At 43.7% G+C, this 14,722-nt stretch overlaps 4 protein-coding genes across 5 annotated transcripts; 2 read left to right on the top strand and 2 right to left on the bottom strand.

The window, feature by feature from the left end:
* On the top strand, positions 1-4,156 carry LOC116197985 (LAG1 longevity assurance homolog 2). Its single transcript, XM_031528274.1, has 6 exons — positions 1-427; positions 1,102-1,310; positions 1,924-2,079; positions 2,827-3,012; positions 3,104-3,282; positions 3,718-4,156. Exons 1-6 carry the CDS (start codon positions 308-310, stop codon positions 3,735-3,737), a joined length of 870 nt encoding a protein of 289 aa, XP_031384134.1. The 5' UTR covers positions 1-307; the 3' UTR covers positions 3,738-4,156.
* Positions 4,157-5,823: 1,667 nt separating this feature from the next.
* On the top strand, positions 5,824-6,963 carry LOC116194627 (ethylene-responsive transcription factor ERF109-like). Its single transcript, XM_031523477.1, has one exon. The coding sequence runs from the start codon at positions 5,930-5,932 to the stop codon at positions 6,665-6,667; it is 738 nt and encodes a 245-aa protein (XP_031379337.1). The 5' UTR covers positions 5,824-5,929; the 3' UTR covers positions 6,668-6,963.
* Positions 6,964-9,304: 2,341 nt separating this feature from the next.
* Positions 9,305-10,357, bottom strand: LOC116194624 (ethylene-responsive transcription factor ERF109-like). Its single transcript, XM_031523474.1, has one exon. The coding sequence runs from the start codon at positions 10,251-10,253 to the stop codon at positions 9,501-9,503; it is 753 nt and encodes a 250-aa protein (XP_031379334.1). The 5' UTR covers positions 10,254-10,357; the 3' UTR covers positions 9,305-9,500.
* A 1,248-nt stretch (positions 10,358-11,605) lies between these two features.
* Positions 11,606-14,506, bottom strand: LOC116195539 (protein CYPRO4). 2 transcript variants are annotated; one of them, XR_004154681.1, is made up of 3 exons: positions 12,734-14,506; positions 12,268-12,331; positions 11,847-12,173 (listed from the first exon to the last, which is right to left on the bottom strand). XR_004154681.1 is itself a non-coding variant. In XM_031524790.1 (2 exons), the coding sequence occupies exons 1-2, from the start codon at positions 14,363-14,365 to the stop codon at positions 11,892-11,894; spliced, it is 1,914 nt and encodes a 637-aa protein (XP_031380650.1). In that variant the 5' UTR covers positions 14,366-14,503; the 3' UTR covers positions 11,606-11,891. The 2 variants fall into 2 exon arrangements, 1 of the variants encoding a protein (XP_031380650.1); XM_031524790.1 differs by lacking the exon at positions 12,268-12,331 and having other exon boundaries at positions 11,606-12,173; positions 12,734-14,503.
* Positions 14,507-14,722: the final 216 nt, after the last annotated feature.

Raw genomic sequence — 14,722 nt, 5'->3', positions numbered from 1 at the left:
GGAAAAGGAAGAAGCACCGGATCCCAACCTCCTCCTCGTCCCTTCTTCTTCCTCCTCCGCCTCCTCCTCCCCTCTTCCCACTCTCTCTCTCTCTCTCTCTCTCTCGCTCTCTCTCTCTGAGAAGTTAGGGCAGAGAGAGGTTACGAGATCTCTGCTTGCTCTGCAACCGAGCTCCCATCCTTCCCCCATTCGCGTTTCCATTTCCTCTTCCTCGGTGATGTAAGCGGCGGGGCCGTGAGGAGGCGATCACCTGTTGATCCATCGGTAGATTGATAGATATCTCGTTGCACGTATTCGTCCCCACGGCATGGAGGAACCGTCGACCATGGGCGTAGACGCGCCCAGCGCCTGGAACTTCCTCATTGCCATCTACTTCGCCTTCAGCTTCGTCGTCGCTCGATACTTGCTGGACAGATTCGTCTTCCGCGTAAGCAACCCTCGCAGTACATCCTTATGCGCAATCTGTCATTGAGGGTTGCGAGCTTCGTCGGGCTCGGGCCTCCAGTTGCTTTTCGCATTTCGCATTGTCACTTTTTCGAATTTGACATCTAATGCGAACTAGAAGCAGTTCGGTATTGAATCGACTTTCTTGTGCCTGTTAAATGTTAATGTCAGCTCCAGTTCGTCGGTTACCTTCTCTTCTGTTATTAATTTGTATGAATTTGGACGCTAAAGCAGAGGAAATGGTATCCTTGATGAATCTAGTTTCTCATGCCTGTCTATTTTCGTTGCTCAATTAATGTATCTATTGCTTTCCTTAGAATTTCGTCGAATGGCGATTGAGCGATAGTAGTCGTTATTACATCTTTGGCTACTGGCCGTTTGTCCTTCTTTTCTTAATCTTGAGATGAAGCCTTGCATCTCCATCATTTTGGTTGCATCCTTTAGCTTGAGGAATTTCCTGTTGTTACTAGTATTTTTGAAGCGCATGCGCATCGTTCTTGCTAAGTAGCTGCAAAATCTTGATTTCAAGTTGAGGTAGGATTATTGAAAGGGAACCCGATCATATATCAGCGTAGTGTTTAACCATCGTCTCTTCGAAAACTTGCAAGCTTTTAGTGTTTCTGATGCCTTTACCATTTTGCTTCATTTGTTCTTCAGAGGCTTGCGTGCTGGTTACTCAATAATGGAGTCACTCCCCTCAAGATCAATGAGGCTATGCAGGCAAAGATTGCAAAATGCGCAGAGTCTATGTGGAAGCTGACGTACTATGGCACTGTTGAAATATGCATCCTCACTATTGGTTACAATGAACCCTGGTTCACAGATACCAAACAGTACTTTAAAGGATGGCCCAATCAAGAGCTGAAGTAAGCAATTTATTTGCCGGTTTTTTAAAGTTATCTGGTGATGTTTCTTATTTTTGACATAAGAAAGCTCCCAATTAATAATAAATTGTGCAAGATACTGTTAACACGTCGTTCAGACAGCCCTAAACATTTTACAGCTGCAAGTTACTATCAATCAAATAGCTACAGATTCTTTTTTATAATGGAATAAGTGGTGTATCATCAATGATCGGGTTAAAACTCCCTGCAAAAGTATGTGTTGCTGGAAAGTATTTAATCCTGTTGTGGGCAGCAATGGTTATGAAGAGTTTGCTTATAAGACTGGCTGTTGTGCAGTAAACTCTTTTAGCCTCAGAGTGAAATTGGACTGTCTTGGCCAATTTAACCTTTAATCTGAGGAATTGCCAGAATGAAAGGAGGGATTCATTTCCATCTTAAATTAGTTATAATCTTTCTGATGGAAGCTTTCGAATATTTTTCTTGATATAAGATTTTCCTGGAAAAGGAAGAGATCGTCTTGACAGTTCGTAGTTAGCTTAATAATTCTAGGATACTTCATTCTTGAACCTCAATTTCAATTTCTGATTTAAGAAGTGAAGTACTTTTGACTGAACATCACATTTTCTCATTTCAGGCTTCCTCTAAAGCTTTTCTACATGTGCCAATGCGGGTTCTACGTCTACAGTATTGCTGCCCTGCTTCTATGGGAAACCCGACGTAAGGATCATGCTGTAATGATGTCGCATCATGTAGTCACTGTAATCCTGATAGGTTACTCCTACCTGACAAGGTATTAGATCAATTTTTTCCCCCTTTATTCTCTGCTTACATTGCTTTGCTAGGCTGATTTTCTGTATTCTTTATTCAGCTCCACATGCAATATTTTCTTTTTCTCCATCTACTTTGATGGCTGATGGGGAAGTACTGGCTTTGCCATTTTGTTTAGAATATAAAATTCACATGGCTGCAATGATGGAGTGATGTGTTTCCTGTTCTGTCATGTCTGCTGACTTTCCTGTTCTGAGCTGACTTCAATCAGCCATAAGTGCAAGCTTTTTTCTTTCCATCTAATTTGATGATCTTGGAGGCAGCGGACCCATTTATTTAAAAGAAGTACACAATGGCTGCAACAATGGAGTGATTTTTGGGTGTTATCTTATGTGTTTCCTGCTTTTCATTCTTTCATCCTGCCTTTTAACTTTCGCATTTAATGTTCACTGTGCTATTCTTGAGCTATAGCTTTTATAAAGACTACAATTCTACCTCAGTTTCCCCAAATGAGCCGTTTGTGCTTTATGTTTTGGGTTATGTAGCAATAAAACATTCTAACTACCATCTATTGTCTGTTGTGAGTTGTCTTATATCATGTGATTTAAAGTACACCTCTGTAGAGGGCATAGTGGTGGACGCTCAATTGACTATGCTGGAACCTTAAGTTAATGATTGTTCGATATTTCTTCACAATGCCTAGATGGCTGTAGTTTCTGGTAGTTCTTCTTAGGTGAACTTTAATGGGATTGCATCATGTGTGTTATAGGTTCTTCCGCATTGGCTCTGTTATCCTTGCCCTCCATGATGCAAGTGATGTATTTCTAGAAGCAGCCAAGGTTTTCAAGTATTCTGAGAAAGAGCTTGGAGCGAGTGTCTGCTTTGGGTTTTTTGCCGTTTCGTGGCTCATTCTACGGCTCATATTCTTTCCCTTTTGGGTTATCAGAGCATCAAGGTTTGCTTCCATCGAAACAGCTTTATGTTTCATGCCTCTTGCTCAGCACGGCGAGAACTCATGATTTTAATTTCTTGTTTCTGATGTGCAGCAATGACCTTCAGAAGGTATTGCCAATGCACAAAGCTATTGGCAATTTAATGTACTATATTTTCAACACGATGTTATTGACGCTCCTTGTGTTCCACATCTACTGGTGGTTTCTCATCTGCTCAATGATCAGCAGGCAGCTTAAAAATCAGGGCAAAGTGGGAGAAGATATAAGATCTGGTAAGCCATTTCACTGTCGGAATTCAATGAACCTGCACTACCGGTGTATCCAAACAGTGCGATCAGTTTGCCTGGAGAGTACTAGCTACTCCATTTTAGTGTACCAGAATATTCATGAACTTAACTGGCGCTGCTTTTGTGATAAATTTAAAATTCTTGCCTGAAAAACATTAAGGAAACTCCTCTATGCTCTATTATTGTAAATTGATATGTCAGTGCTTAGTAGGGATGCATAAGGTTAGAATTGGATGATGCAGCTCACTTTGTTAGTTGGTTTGAGAGGTAAATGCAAACTTATAAAGAAATGAGATGTCAAACCGGATCGGCTTTCACTTTCATGTACTTGACTTTGTTGCAACTATGCCATCTCTACATCTCATCATTTTGTTCCTTTTCAAGATCTGAGTTACTAATGTCCTGTCTAATTTGATGTAGACTCCGAGGATGATGACTAGATGGAAGATTTTTCTTCTTTTTTTTTTCTGGCCAAATTCTTTGTGGCTCGGGATGGTAGCCATGGGAATATGGACATCTCTGTGAGGATCATCTCTACTACTTGATTGGCTATCCCCTGTGGTGGAAGAGTTGAGAAGTTCCGTCTCATCTCTGTTTTTGGTATTCGGTGCATCTAAGGCAGATTTGCAGAGAGGTAGGTGGATGAAAATGGATTTTTGTCGATTATTTCTCTTCTACATTTTCATGGTACATATGGAGGATGTTAGGTCAAATTCCTGTATAATATTCTTTTCCTCTGATATAGATTCTCTACGGGTGTTGTCCTTTCATGGATAAAGAGAAACTGGGTAAAGAAAAACAGAAACAACATTGCCCCGCTTTTTCTTTTCTCGAGAAATTCTATCATTCTTTTTGTTCAGCCTCTGCCGTCCCGTTCTCTCTCGCGAAGTGTTTTTAACATTCTTTTTTAAGTGCTGCGACATCAGTTGAGGAGCGGATTGGATGACACCCAAAACAGATGTGAATGTTAGTCCTCTTAACTTGATGCTCTGCCTTTTGAACTGAGTTAGAGGTGGTTGGGTCGGAGCTCAGGTGAGGCCCTGAGTCGCGCCGGGGCTCTGGATCTTGCTGTCCGTTTGGGCTGCTGATACGTATCCTCAGTTACCCAGTTGCATTGCGTGGAATGTCTTAGCACAACATTCGTATATCCTGTGAAAGTAAATAAACAGGAGAATTTTGTTGTCTATTCAGAAAATAAATAATTACATAAATAAACCACAGAATTATTTTTTTCATAGAAGTCTGCAACCGACCTACATATTGAGGTCAGGGTCCAAAACCGTCAAACTTGGCCCGCCCGCGTTATCGAACTCATTTTACTTGTTCTCTCGGCCCACGTTACATGTGGTATTTGTCCATGGTCAAATAGTAGACAAATCCGAGTCAATTGTTATATAAAATTTGGGCTTTGGCTGCTTCTTCTAAAAAATAAATATATACCGACGGTCCAATTAAAACAACTGGGGGACATGCGATAATTTTTTTTTTTATATAAAACATGAATACAGCCTTTCGCGAGAAAAAAGAATATAATACCATGAGATGTTCCCTCATTTGAAGCCGAAGGACTTTCAGTTAGACTATTTTAATGAGATTTTGTGTATTCATATATTTCATTTCTCTAATCCTTTCATTAGGTCCATTGACTTTTCGATAGCTGAAAAATAATGTGATGCAGTTTTATTAAAATTTTTGAAAAAAAAAATTTGCCTAGCTAATAGACGGTAGAGTGTCCTCTAATATATGAGATGAAACTAACGAAAAGTTACGTGTCGATGCATCTTAATAATCAACTTACAGTTTTTCAAAAATCCTACTCATAATAGTATGACTGTTACTTTACACGATGATAATAAAAAGATCACTGACATATATATAAGTATTATTAGAATTATTAGATGCTTTCTCAAAGGATAATTTAATATTAGTATTTTGAAAAAGTTATTAGAAGAAAGATATTAATCTTTCTCGTACCTAAAATAGGCTCCGGAGCATGTGCAATAGACTTTCGGCAATAAAAGGGTGTAGCACAGTGACGCACATCCTCACCTATTAATTAAGAGATTATAGATTCGATAGTTAGTGAAACCACTCGTATCGCTTTTATAGTTATTTAGTATTTATCTTTTATTATATTGTGTCAGGTGTGTTTTTGTAACTGGAAAAAAAAAAATCGGGATTAAGAGAACTTTTCGCTGACGTTTCAGACAGGTGGCGCCCCGGTAGACCCGGCCTGTTTCCTTCCCTCGATCCATCGACAGGGTCAGCGTGCAGACGTGTCCTCGAAATTGCCAACCAACCGCCACCCACAGTCACCTCAGCAGCTGACTGCCTAGCTTACGTCATCTCTATCACTTTCCGCTTTGACCCCACCCCCTGAACTGAACTGAGCAATTACTCTCACGTGCTGACAAAAAAAAATAAAATAAACCCATTCAAACTCCGTGTGAGAACGGTGTTTGCTGAGCTGGCGACTGCCACGCGCGCACCCACCGAAGCGTATATAAACCCGTTGACTCTCACTCCCATTTTCCTTCAACTCAAAGCTCAGCAGAGTAATAAGGAACAAAACAGAGAGAAGGGAACATCACCGCACCGCACCGACTCGCCTCATCACCACTCCAGCCGCCAAATGCAACAGCCCCCCACCGCCGCCAACCCTCAGGCGAGCTATCCCCGACGACGCGATCCCCTGCCACCGAGTGGAATCACTCGCGAGCAGGAGCTCTCGGTCATCGTCTCTGCACTCACCCGAGTCGTCTGCGGAACCAGCACCAGTACTAATACCACCGCCATGCAAGAATACAGCAGTTTCCACCCGAATGGTAATGTTCTCGCAGTCACGGTCCCGTGGGGTCCTGCCACGTGCCGGACGTGCAACATCGAGGGCTGCCTCGGGTGCGAGTTCTTCCCCCAGCCTTCGCCAGCTCGGGAGGGGCAGGCTCCCCAGGACAACAAGGGAGGAGATTGCTCCAATAAGAGGAAGAGGGCGAAGAAGAAGTACCGAGGCGTGAGGCAGCGTCCTTGGGGGAAGTGGGCTGCCGAGATAAGGGACCCGAGGCGGGCAACCCGGGTCTGGCTCGGCACCTTCAGCACAGCCGAGGACGCGGCACGCGCGTACGACAGGGCAGCAGTCGAGTTCCGTGGACCGCGTGCGAAGCTCAACTTCCCAGAGGCAGACTACTCGTCTGTGGACCGCCAAGAACGTCCGGCGGAAGGATCAACAGGAACAGGGGCGTCATCTGCAGAACCACCAGTGAAAGGATCGGCATCGTCGGAGCAGGGGAGTCATGATGATTTGTTGGATATTTTCGGGGATGACGAAGAAATGAAGCAGTTGCTGCAGCTGATGGATTTCGGAGCCAATTGAAATGAATTCGTTGTGTGAATAAAATTATTTGTTTCATTCTTTTATTATTAGAGAAAGGATGTTTTAGCGAGGTTCAGACATAGGTAGGTAAGGTGGCCATAGGAAAAGCAAATCAGTCAGTTGCTGTATGCATTTTCGTCGTGATATCTCGTTAGGATTGGGTACTAGTTTTTTCAGTGCACCCAGCTATAGTGATGTACAAACACTTGTTCAATCTTCGACATCAATGATGAAGATCTGCATCAAGTATTTCCATTTTTTTGCAATATATATAATTATATGAATTTTGTGGGTAACTTATAATTATTTGAATTTGATTGTGTTTATAATTATTTAAATTTGAATCCTTACGACTTCGTTACCCTCTTGGATCTCTCTTTTTTTTTTTTTCCTGTGGATCACTTGAATAAATGCAGTAATTCGCGAGAATGGGGTATCCAATAGTTATAGTAGATTGACACATAATATGTACGAGAGACAGTTGCTTCAGAATCGTACAATGCTTGCACAAATAGCTATATTAAGTAGGAAATGTCTTTATATGATTTCTGATAAAATCATGAAAATCCTAAACGTAAAGAGCTAGAAAGTTCTTTTTATGATAAAATTTTATTGAAAATGTGAGAAAATATCGGGAAAACAATACATATTTTTTGGTTTTAACCCTACGACACTGAAGGAATAGGAAATGACCGTCTAGAACTATTTTAAATTTAAAACGGGTTAGTGGACGTGGTCTACAAATCTATTCTAACTTTAGATGCAGAAAAAGATATAATTTGGACCTCAGCGGGGAAGCTTCTCACTTGGCGGTGTGTAGGCCGAAGACTTCGTCAGTAAGCATAAAGAACACTGCAAAGATATTATTTATTATTATCCAATAATAATATACAAACACAAAACGACAAAGATACGCACGGCGCGTTCACACGTCATCAAGGATGTCAGCGGAGGGGCAGGCCATGTCCAGCTGCTTTTTGTCCCGGCAGCCGAACCCAATGTAGGAAGGTTCACCGCCTGCCAACAAGGCCGTGTCGGCGGGCCACCGAGATCAGCATGGGCCCACTAGCTCCGTCAAATTCCCGACAACCCCTCTAAGAATACTAATTCGCACCGTCATCCTCACGTTAAGCGGTCCCCACCTACAAAATTTTAGCAACTGCCCAGGGCAATCCCAATTCCCCTATAGAGTATGTCCCTTTCGACGGTCAGATCAGTACTAAAGAATTGATATTTATTTACGGCTTAGATAATGTTTGATTTGCTGAAATAAAATTAATTCAGAATAAAATAAATATGAATTAAAATAAATAGAGAATATAATATAAATTTTGATAAAATTTTATTTTATTTGATTAGACGGAGTACAAAATTTTCAAAAACCGTGAATACATTGTAAATAAGATTAAAAAAAACATAAATACTCTTCTTAATATATTAAATTATTATATTAAACTTTTTTACAAAAAATCTGTATTGTTTATCTTCTTCAAAAGGATGAATAGTACAGACCGCCCCACCCTTGACCCCGTGATCCCATGGCTAGGTTCGCGTACCCAGTTCGACGGTCGCGAGCCCAGGTCTTGACGATCCTAGGCTCGAGAAGCGTGGGGTCAAGGTTGACCTCTTTGCGTGGCTCATGAGCTCGAATCCGACCTCTTGCCCCACTATAGATCCAACTTTCTTGGTTGATTCGACTGGAGGAGCTCACGGCGTCGTTGCCCCTCGATGAGCCTCGTCGTGGGGTCAGCAATCTCGCCTCAGGGTCAGCGATCTCACCTCATGTCTCCTCGTGCTCTCAAGCCCAGGGTTCGTGGCTGAACCATCCCACCTCGATCTCGCTTCTTTGAGGTCGAGCCAGCTGGGAATGATGGAAGCCACAGTCGGACTAGGGAGGTAGCAGAGATGGTGGCGATGGAGGACCGAAGGGCTTGGAGCGACGGTGGCAGTGGCAAACGAGGGAGAAAATGGTGATTTCCGGATTGGAATTGCCATGGAGGAGGGGGAGTAGGGAATGAGTATTCCCCCTCTATGGAGCATGAGAAGCCCCACCCGCAACCGTTATTCCTATTCTGGATGCAAACAAATGCGGAAAATGTTATTCCTCGCGAAATAGATGCAGAAAGGAATGTCATTTCCACCCAACCAAACATAACCTTAGTGAAATCAAGGGACCGTCTAGCATTAGAAAAGTTCTCCTGCTTCCTTATATTCATATTCCCAAATAAAGGTTTTCATCAAGTAGTATAGACGGTGATTATCGATTAGTTTATGTGCGATCCTCTTCTATGATCACTAAATCGAATGATACTGTAAAATTATTGAGTGGGATAATTCTGTTTTCAAATGGTTTCACATGTATTCTGTTAAGTTGCTAAAATATTTGGGTGAATGATAGTTGCTAAAATATTACTGGCCAATAAACAGACTGCTCAATATACATACGCACTTTTACGGTTGGATCACGACTGAATTTCCGACTTCTTTTGCTAGGACACAGAGCCATATTCTTTTGCTTTTTGATGATATATATAAAGGGCAGGAATTATAACATATTACTTTCCTTAGTCAGGTCAACTATCGCTTTCAGCGGAAGAAAGAAAACAATAAAGGAAAGTATCAGCCAAAAATGGAAAGTGCAGAGAACCTCAACTGACTTAAAATTATGAGCAATACACATGAATTGATTAATCAATCGATAGTTCTGACCACAAAAACCTGACCAGAACTACTCACACACCTTGACTACAATAACTCCTAGTTTTCTTCTAAATGTATAGAAAATTACAATTAACGACGACAAAATGATGGATTAATGAATTAAATTAAGTAATCAATCACTCCAAAGTAACATCATTAACTGCTTCAGTTCCTGATCACCATCGTCATCGCCACCACCACCAAATATCCCCCAGAAGTCCCCCACGCCCTGCTCACCCAATCCTGCTCCTGATTTCTCCATCATATTCGTGGGTTTCAACACTTCCACCCCGTTATCTTCTCCGGAGCTCACGGGTTTCGATACTTCCACCCCGTTATCTTCTCCAGCAGACGAGCTCCTCGTCTCGTCGACGTCCGACCTCGGCTTGAGCGAGTAGTACTCTGTGTTGGGGAAGTTGAGCTTCGCGCGTGCCCCGCGGAACTCAATGGCTGCCTTGTCGTACGCACGGGCCGCCTCCTCGGCAGTGACGAAAGTCCCAAGCCAGACCCTGACGGCCCTCCTGGGGTCGCGTATCTCGGCTGCCCACTTCCCCCAGGGCCTCTGCCTCACTCCCCTGTACTGGTTCTTCCTCTGTCTCCTCTTCCTCTTCTTCGACCCCGTCCCCTCCTCCTCCGCCTCTGCAGCCGGAATATGCTGGGGGAAGAACTCGCACCCGAGGCAGCCCTCGATCCTGCACGACTCACATATCAAGGATGGCACCGTCACTGCCGCCGGGACACTCTGGAGCGGGGGGAAGTAGTATTCTTGCAGCCGAGCAGTGTCCGTGCAAGCGGAGAAGATGACTGAGAGCTCATCGTACTGGTCCTGGGCAAGTCGAGCCGGCAGCGGTTGGCCGGAGAACATCGGGATGGTCGACTGTTGCATTGCGGCGGTTATGTTGTGATGAAGCGAATCGGGTTGGGAGCTTCTGACTTTATTAATCTTTCAGTTTGAGCTTGAGTTTCGAATGAGAGTGTGAGAGAGTCAAACTGGTCATATATATGGGGAGGGTATGTGCAGACGTGGCATATGTCCCAGCAGAGCAAACACCGGTCACACACGGGGTTTGAATGAAACGGGTCTCCTCTTTAATGTGGTGCTTTTCTTTGGCAGCACGTGCTGAATTTCAGCTTCTGAAGCTTTGCGGCGGCCTTATCCATTTTTCAGGGGGTGGTGATGACGCCATCTGGGGAGTCAGCGTACTGACATGGCAGCCCCTACTTGCCACTGTCGATGTCGCGGGACCCACCGTGTGCGCAGTGGGCACGCGGTTCCCTTTGACGCTTCCTGGATGCGGAGGGAGACGTTCGTCGTGCTGGTGCCACCTGTCACGTCACATCAGGAAATAGTAGTCCATCTGAGATTGACACAACAGCAACATCTTCATAAAAAAAAAAAATTTGCTTTTACGCAGATAAACGTGGCATCCGCAGTTGGCACCTCTTTTTTTTTTTTTTGACGGGAACTTTATGCTCTGTTGTCACATCACAATGAAATATAAAAACCCCGTTGTAATTTATCCCATTGTGTAATTATTCGGGCATAGGAATCCTCATGTTTTAAATGTAATATGTGAGTTTTCTTTTCACCGTGTTGTACATACTAGCTGCAGTTCCAGTGACGTGTGCACTGATGTATCACGGGTAGGGTAACCTTTGTGATCAATCAACATGACATATGCCTCTTCGTATCAAGTTCAAGTCATTTGACATTTCAAGTAACGTAATAAGTAAGATTTTTGTGAGGTAAAGTTATTTTTTATGTTCCGTGAGCTATGGCCATCAAGACACACCATGTGACAATCATTATTAGAACAGTGGACCTGGTCCAAATCTAACTGTTCCATCAGTTGCTTCAATTCACACATACATACATACATATATGTAGACCACACATAAGGAAACGAAAATTCTCAGGTAAAGTCGCGAAAATTTCAATCATTTTTGTCCCTTTCTGCACTATAAAATTAGTGAACTAAAGTGTGAAAATTTTAGCACAATGACTCTTACCTTTCGGACAGAAAGAAGATGTTTCATACTAAAGGAATTTCTATTGTACATAATTGTTAAATAAAATACAAAAACTTTTCGCGCGCTTGTTCAATTGTTCTAAACAACATGAGAGGATAAAAAATAGTAGAAAATTCCATGACTTGACCATAAAATTTCCACATAAGGAAAATATCCACACATCTTTTTTTTTTTTTTTTTTGGGCTGGGTAAATAATATCACACATCTTTGATCGAGTGACGTAAATTTCCATTGCAAATGTCAGGAAAAGTACAATTTCTTTTCAGATGACTTCTGGGTCTCAGATGGCAAACTCACACTTCTAACTATTTGCTCAAATGGTTATCTTCTCAAACCACAAACATTGGAATTCAACCCTATGACAATTGTAACAAAGAACTAGCAAGTCCTATCTAATTACAAGCCACGAAGACAAGCCAGAAAGATCCTAACAGGCATCGATCGCCGTGCACTCCGAGGAGCCGATGCGAGTTGCGGAAGAAAACCGAGAGGTCACTGCTTTCCCGATAGACTGATAGAGCTGACTTTCATGGGTGTCGCCACGACGAGAGGGGCTTCTGGAGAGTTGGTGACGGCAAATTTGTCATGCATGAAGCGGCTCTCGATGATGGACTCGTCCTTCAACACAATCTTGTAGCAGTAACAGCTCTTGAGACCTTGCTGGTTCTGGTAGCACCCATGGGCCGAGTTCTTGACCTGCTGGAAGTCCCATATCACGCTGAATTTTCCCACTGTCGCCACGAGGTGGCGTTCCTGTTTACCATTCTCAGTAACCTGAGAGATCGAAGACAAATCATTGGGTCAGTGACGAAACCTTCACATAAAGGAAGCAGAGCTCAAGATATCTAACACAAAGATAACTAAAGACCTTCCTTGTTTATTCAAATAATGCAACACAAAAATGCCTTGTCTGAATTTCTTTAGAGCAATTTCTGCATCAAGATTAGCGATAGGATCAGCTAAGAACGGTCATTGCCCAATTCAAGATTGTCATTAATTGCAGTAAAATGATCCACCGAAAAAGCCAGAGCACACCAACAAAACGCATCACAACTAAAACAGAGTCAAATTCACAAACAATTTAGTAAAACTTCTCCTATGGCAATATCTTTGGACACTCAAGATGACACACTAAATTTTCTGTCTAGATCTAGCTGCTAACAACGTGCTTCTCGTGCAACTGATTGATGCTATCAAAAACTATGTGCCATTTGATCATGTCAGGCAGGTCAATGATGTATGCTAGCTAATTTAGCGTTCAGAATAATTTAAGTGAGTATCACAGGTAATATGTGAAACACAGCCAGTAAAGTATAGGAAGAATCCATGCTTACCCATGAGAAATGGCCACCGTGGAACTTGTTGTTTTCCCCTGCTAGGTGAGAATCCAAAGGAGTCAGCTTCAGCAACCGTGGAGCTGGGATCTTGTTCCCCATTCGGCCACCAAATCCAGTCTTTGTCCTTCCATCCTTGTCAGTGAATAGAGTGCATATAAGGATCAAATAGGTGTCCGTAGTACCCAACACCCATTTGCCATCGTAAGTCACATCTACGTGCGTTATCGGAGAGCCAAGACCAGGAAATGCAGTTTTTGCCTGCCTCATCGATGTCTTGGAGTACAATCTTACCTTCCCGTCGATTGACCCCACAACTATTGACCCATCCCCAGTCGTTGCAAAGCACTGGAAGTTTGTCCCCCTTGAAAACTGATGCCCCTGCGTCCAGTGCAGAACAGGAGAATTCGAATTCGCAATGTTCTGGACAATCCCTCTCCTATCCCTCATATCCCACTGGCATAGCCTATTATCATCCAATCCCAAGAAAGTTGACTCCGACGGATCCAACTGCGATCCTTTTGTATCATTCGTTATATCCCTCATCGTGATATCTGCCCCGTCCTTCTCAAACTTCCACTCTGTCACTATCTTCCCTGTTTCAATATCCAACTGCTGGAGCCCGGTTGAGTGGGGCTTCCCTTCCTTGAGGGGACTCATCAGCATCATATTAGTCTCACCCCTCATTAGCATAGCCTTCTCGGGGGTCATATTGGGCGAGCTCGAGCTGTCCTTCGAAGTCCCCCTGTGGAATTTCACATAGACACCCTTCCCTCGAATCCCCTTTGCATAATTCCGGTAAACCTGAACTCCCAAATCATTCACCAGGAAGCTATTATCCAGCGCACCCAGAGTAAGGCTCTGGACTCCTCCATTTGCAGCCTCTTCGAACTCCTCCATCAAGTCCGAGTTCGCCCGGGAAGGTGTCGACTTCGAATCCTCAGGGGTCTTCCCGAAATCATTCTCTGCATCCTCCCAGACCGAATCATCGGCCGCCTCGGGGTTAACCCACCCAATAAACTCCTTCCCGTAAACCTTCAATTTATTATCATCGGTAGCCTCGAGCCCGTACACATTCTCGAACAAACAGTTCTGGAATTGCGTCACAAACATCCGGTAATCCGCGTCAGTGAAGAATTTCATAGCCCAAACACCATTGTTCACAAAATCAACCCGCCTCTGGCCACCAAACATCTTTAGCTGCATGTCCGTCGAAACCCTAGCTCGCACCTTCTCGCCGACCTTCAACACCCACTCCCCGCCCTCCGATTCTTCATCGTCGGAGCCATCGCCCCCTTCAGCCCCCGAACTCCTCACGAAATTGTAGCTCGTGAGTTTGTCCGAGATCAACCATTTCGCCTTGGGGGTGTTGCCCCCGATATGGAGGTAAAGCTTCACGGCGTTCTTCAAGTTGGGCCTTTCAGAGGAGTACTTGACCTTGAGCTCCTTCAGCTTGGCATCGATCTCGTCAACATCGCTTTGGGACCTGCCAGCGGAGGAAGTAGAGGGCTGTGGCCTCTGCTGGCGATCGACGTCGGCATCGCCATACTGCTCGCGATCAGACCCTTCGTCTTCGTATTCCTCTTCCGAGGAATCGATATCGAGATCCTCGCGGCTGTGAGCGCCTCCCATGGCCCGAATCCTTCTGGTCGCTCCTCGGGAATCGAAGCTGATGATCCCTAAGATGTAGAAATGATGATTTGCTCAGAGAGAGAGAGAGAGAGAGAGAGAGAGACTCAGATTTTGATTCGACTGATCGACAGGATTAAGGCTATGAGTTCGTTATATTTGGAAGTTCCATGTGTATATATATATATATATATATAGGACGCGCAGCAGCCCGGCGCGTGCACTGCGTAGCGTTCATTAGACGCTGCCGTTTGCTTCGATGCTAAGGCAGGGATCATGTGCATAACCTTTTCTTCTTCTCTCAAATCAATTGGCCTGTCAGACATCAATCGGGACATTTCCGACGATCCGTAACGATGC

This window comes from Punica granatum, chromosome 2, assembly GCF_007655135.1.
Source record: "Punica granatum isolate Tunisia-2019 chromosome 2, ASM765513v2, whole genome shotgun sequence".
Classification (NCBI taxonomy): Eukaryota; Viridiplantae; Streptophyta; class Magnoliopsida; order Myrtales; family Lythraceae; genus Punica; species Punica granatum.
This window is presented reverse-complemented; position numbering and strand designations above follow the sequence as displayed.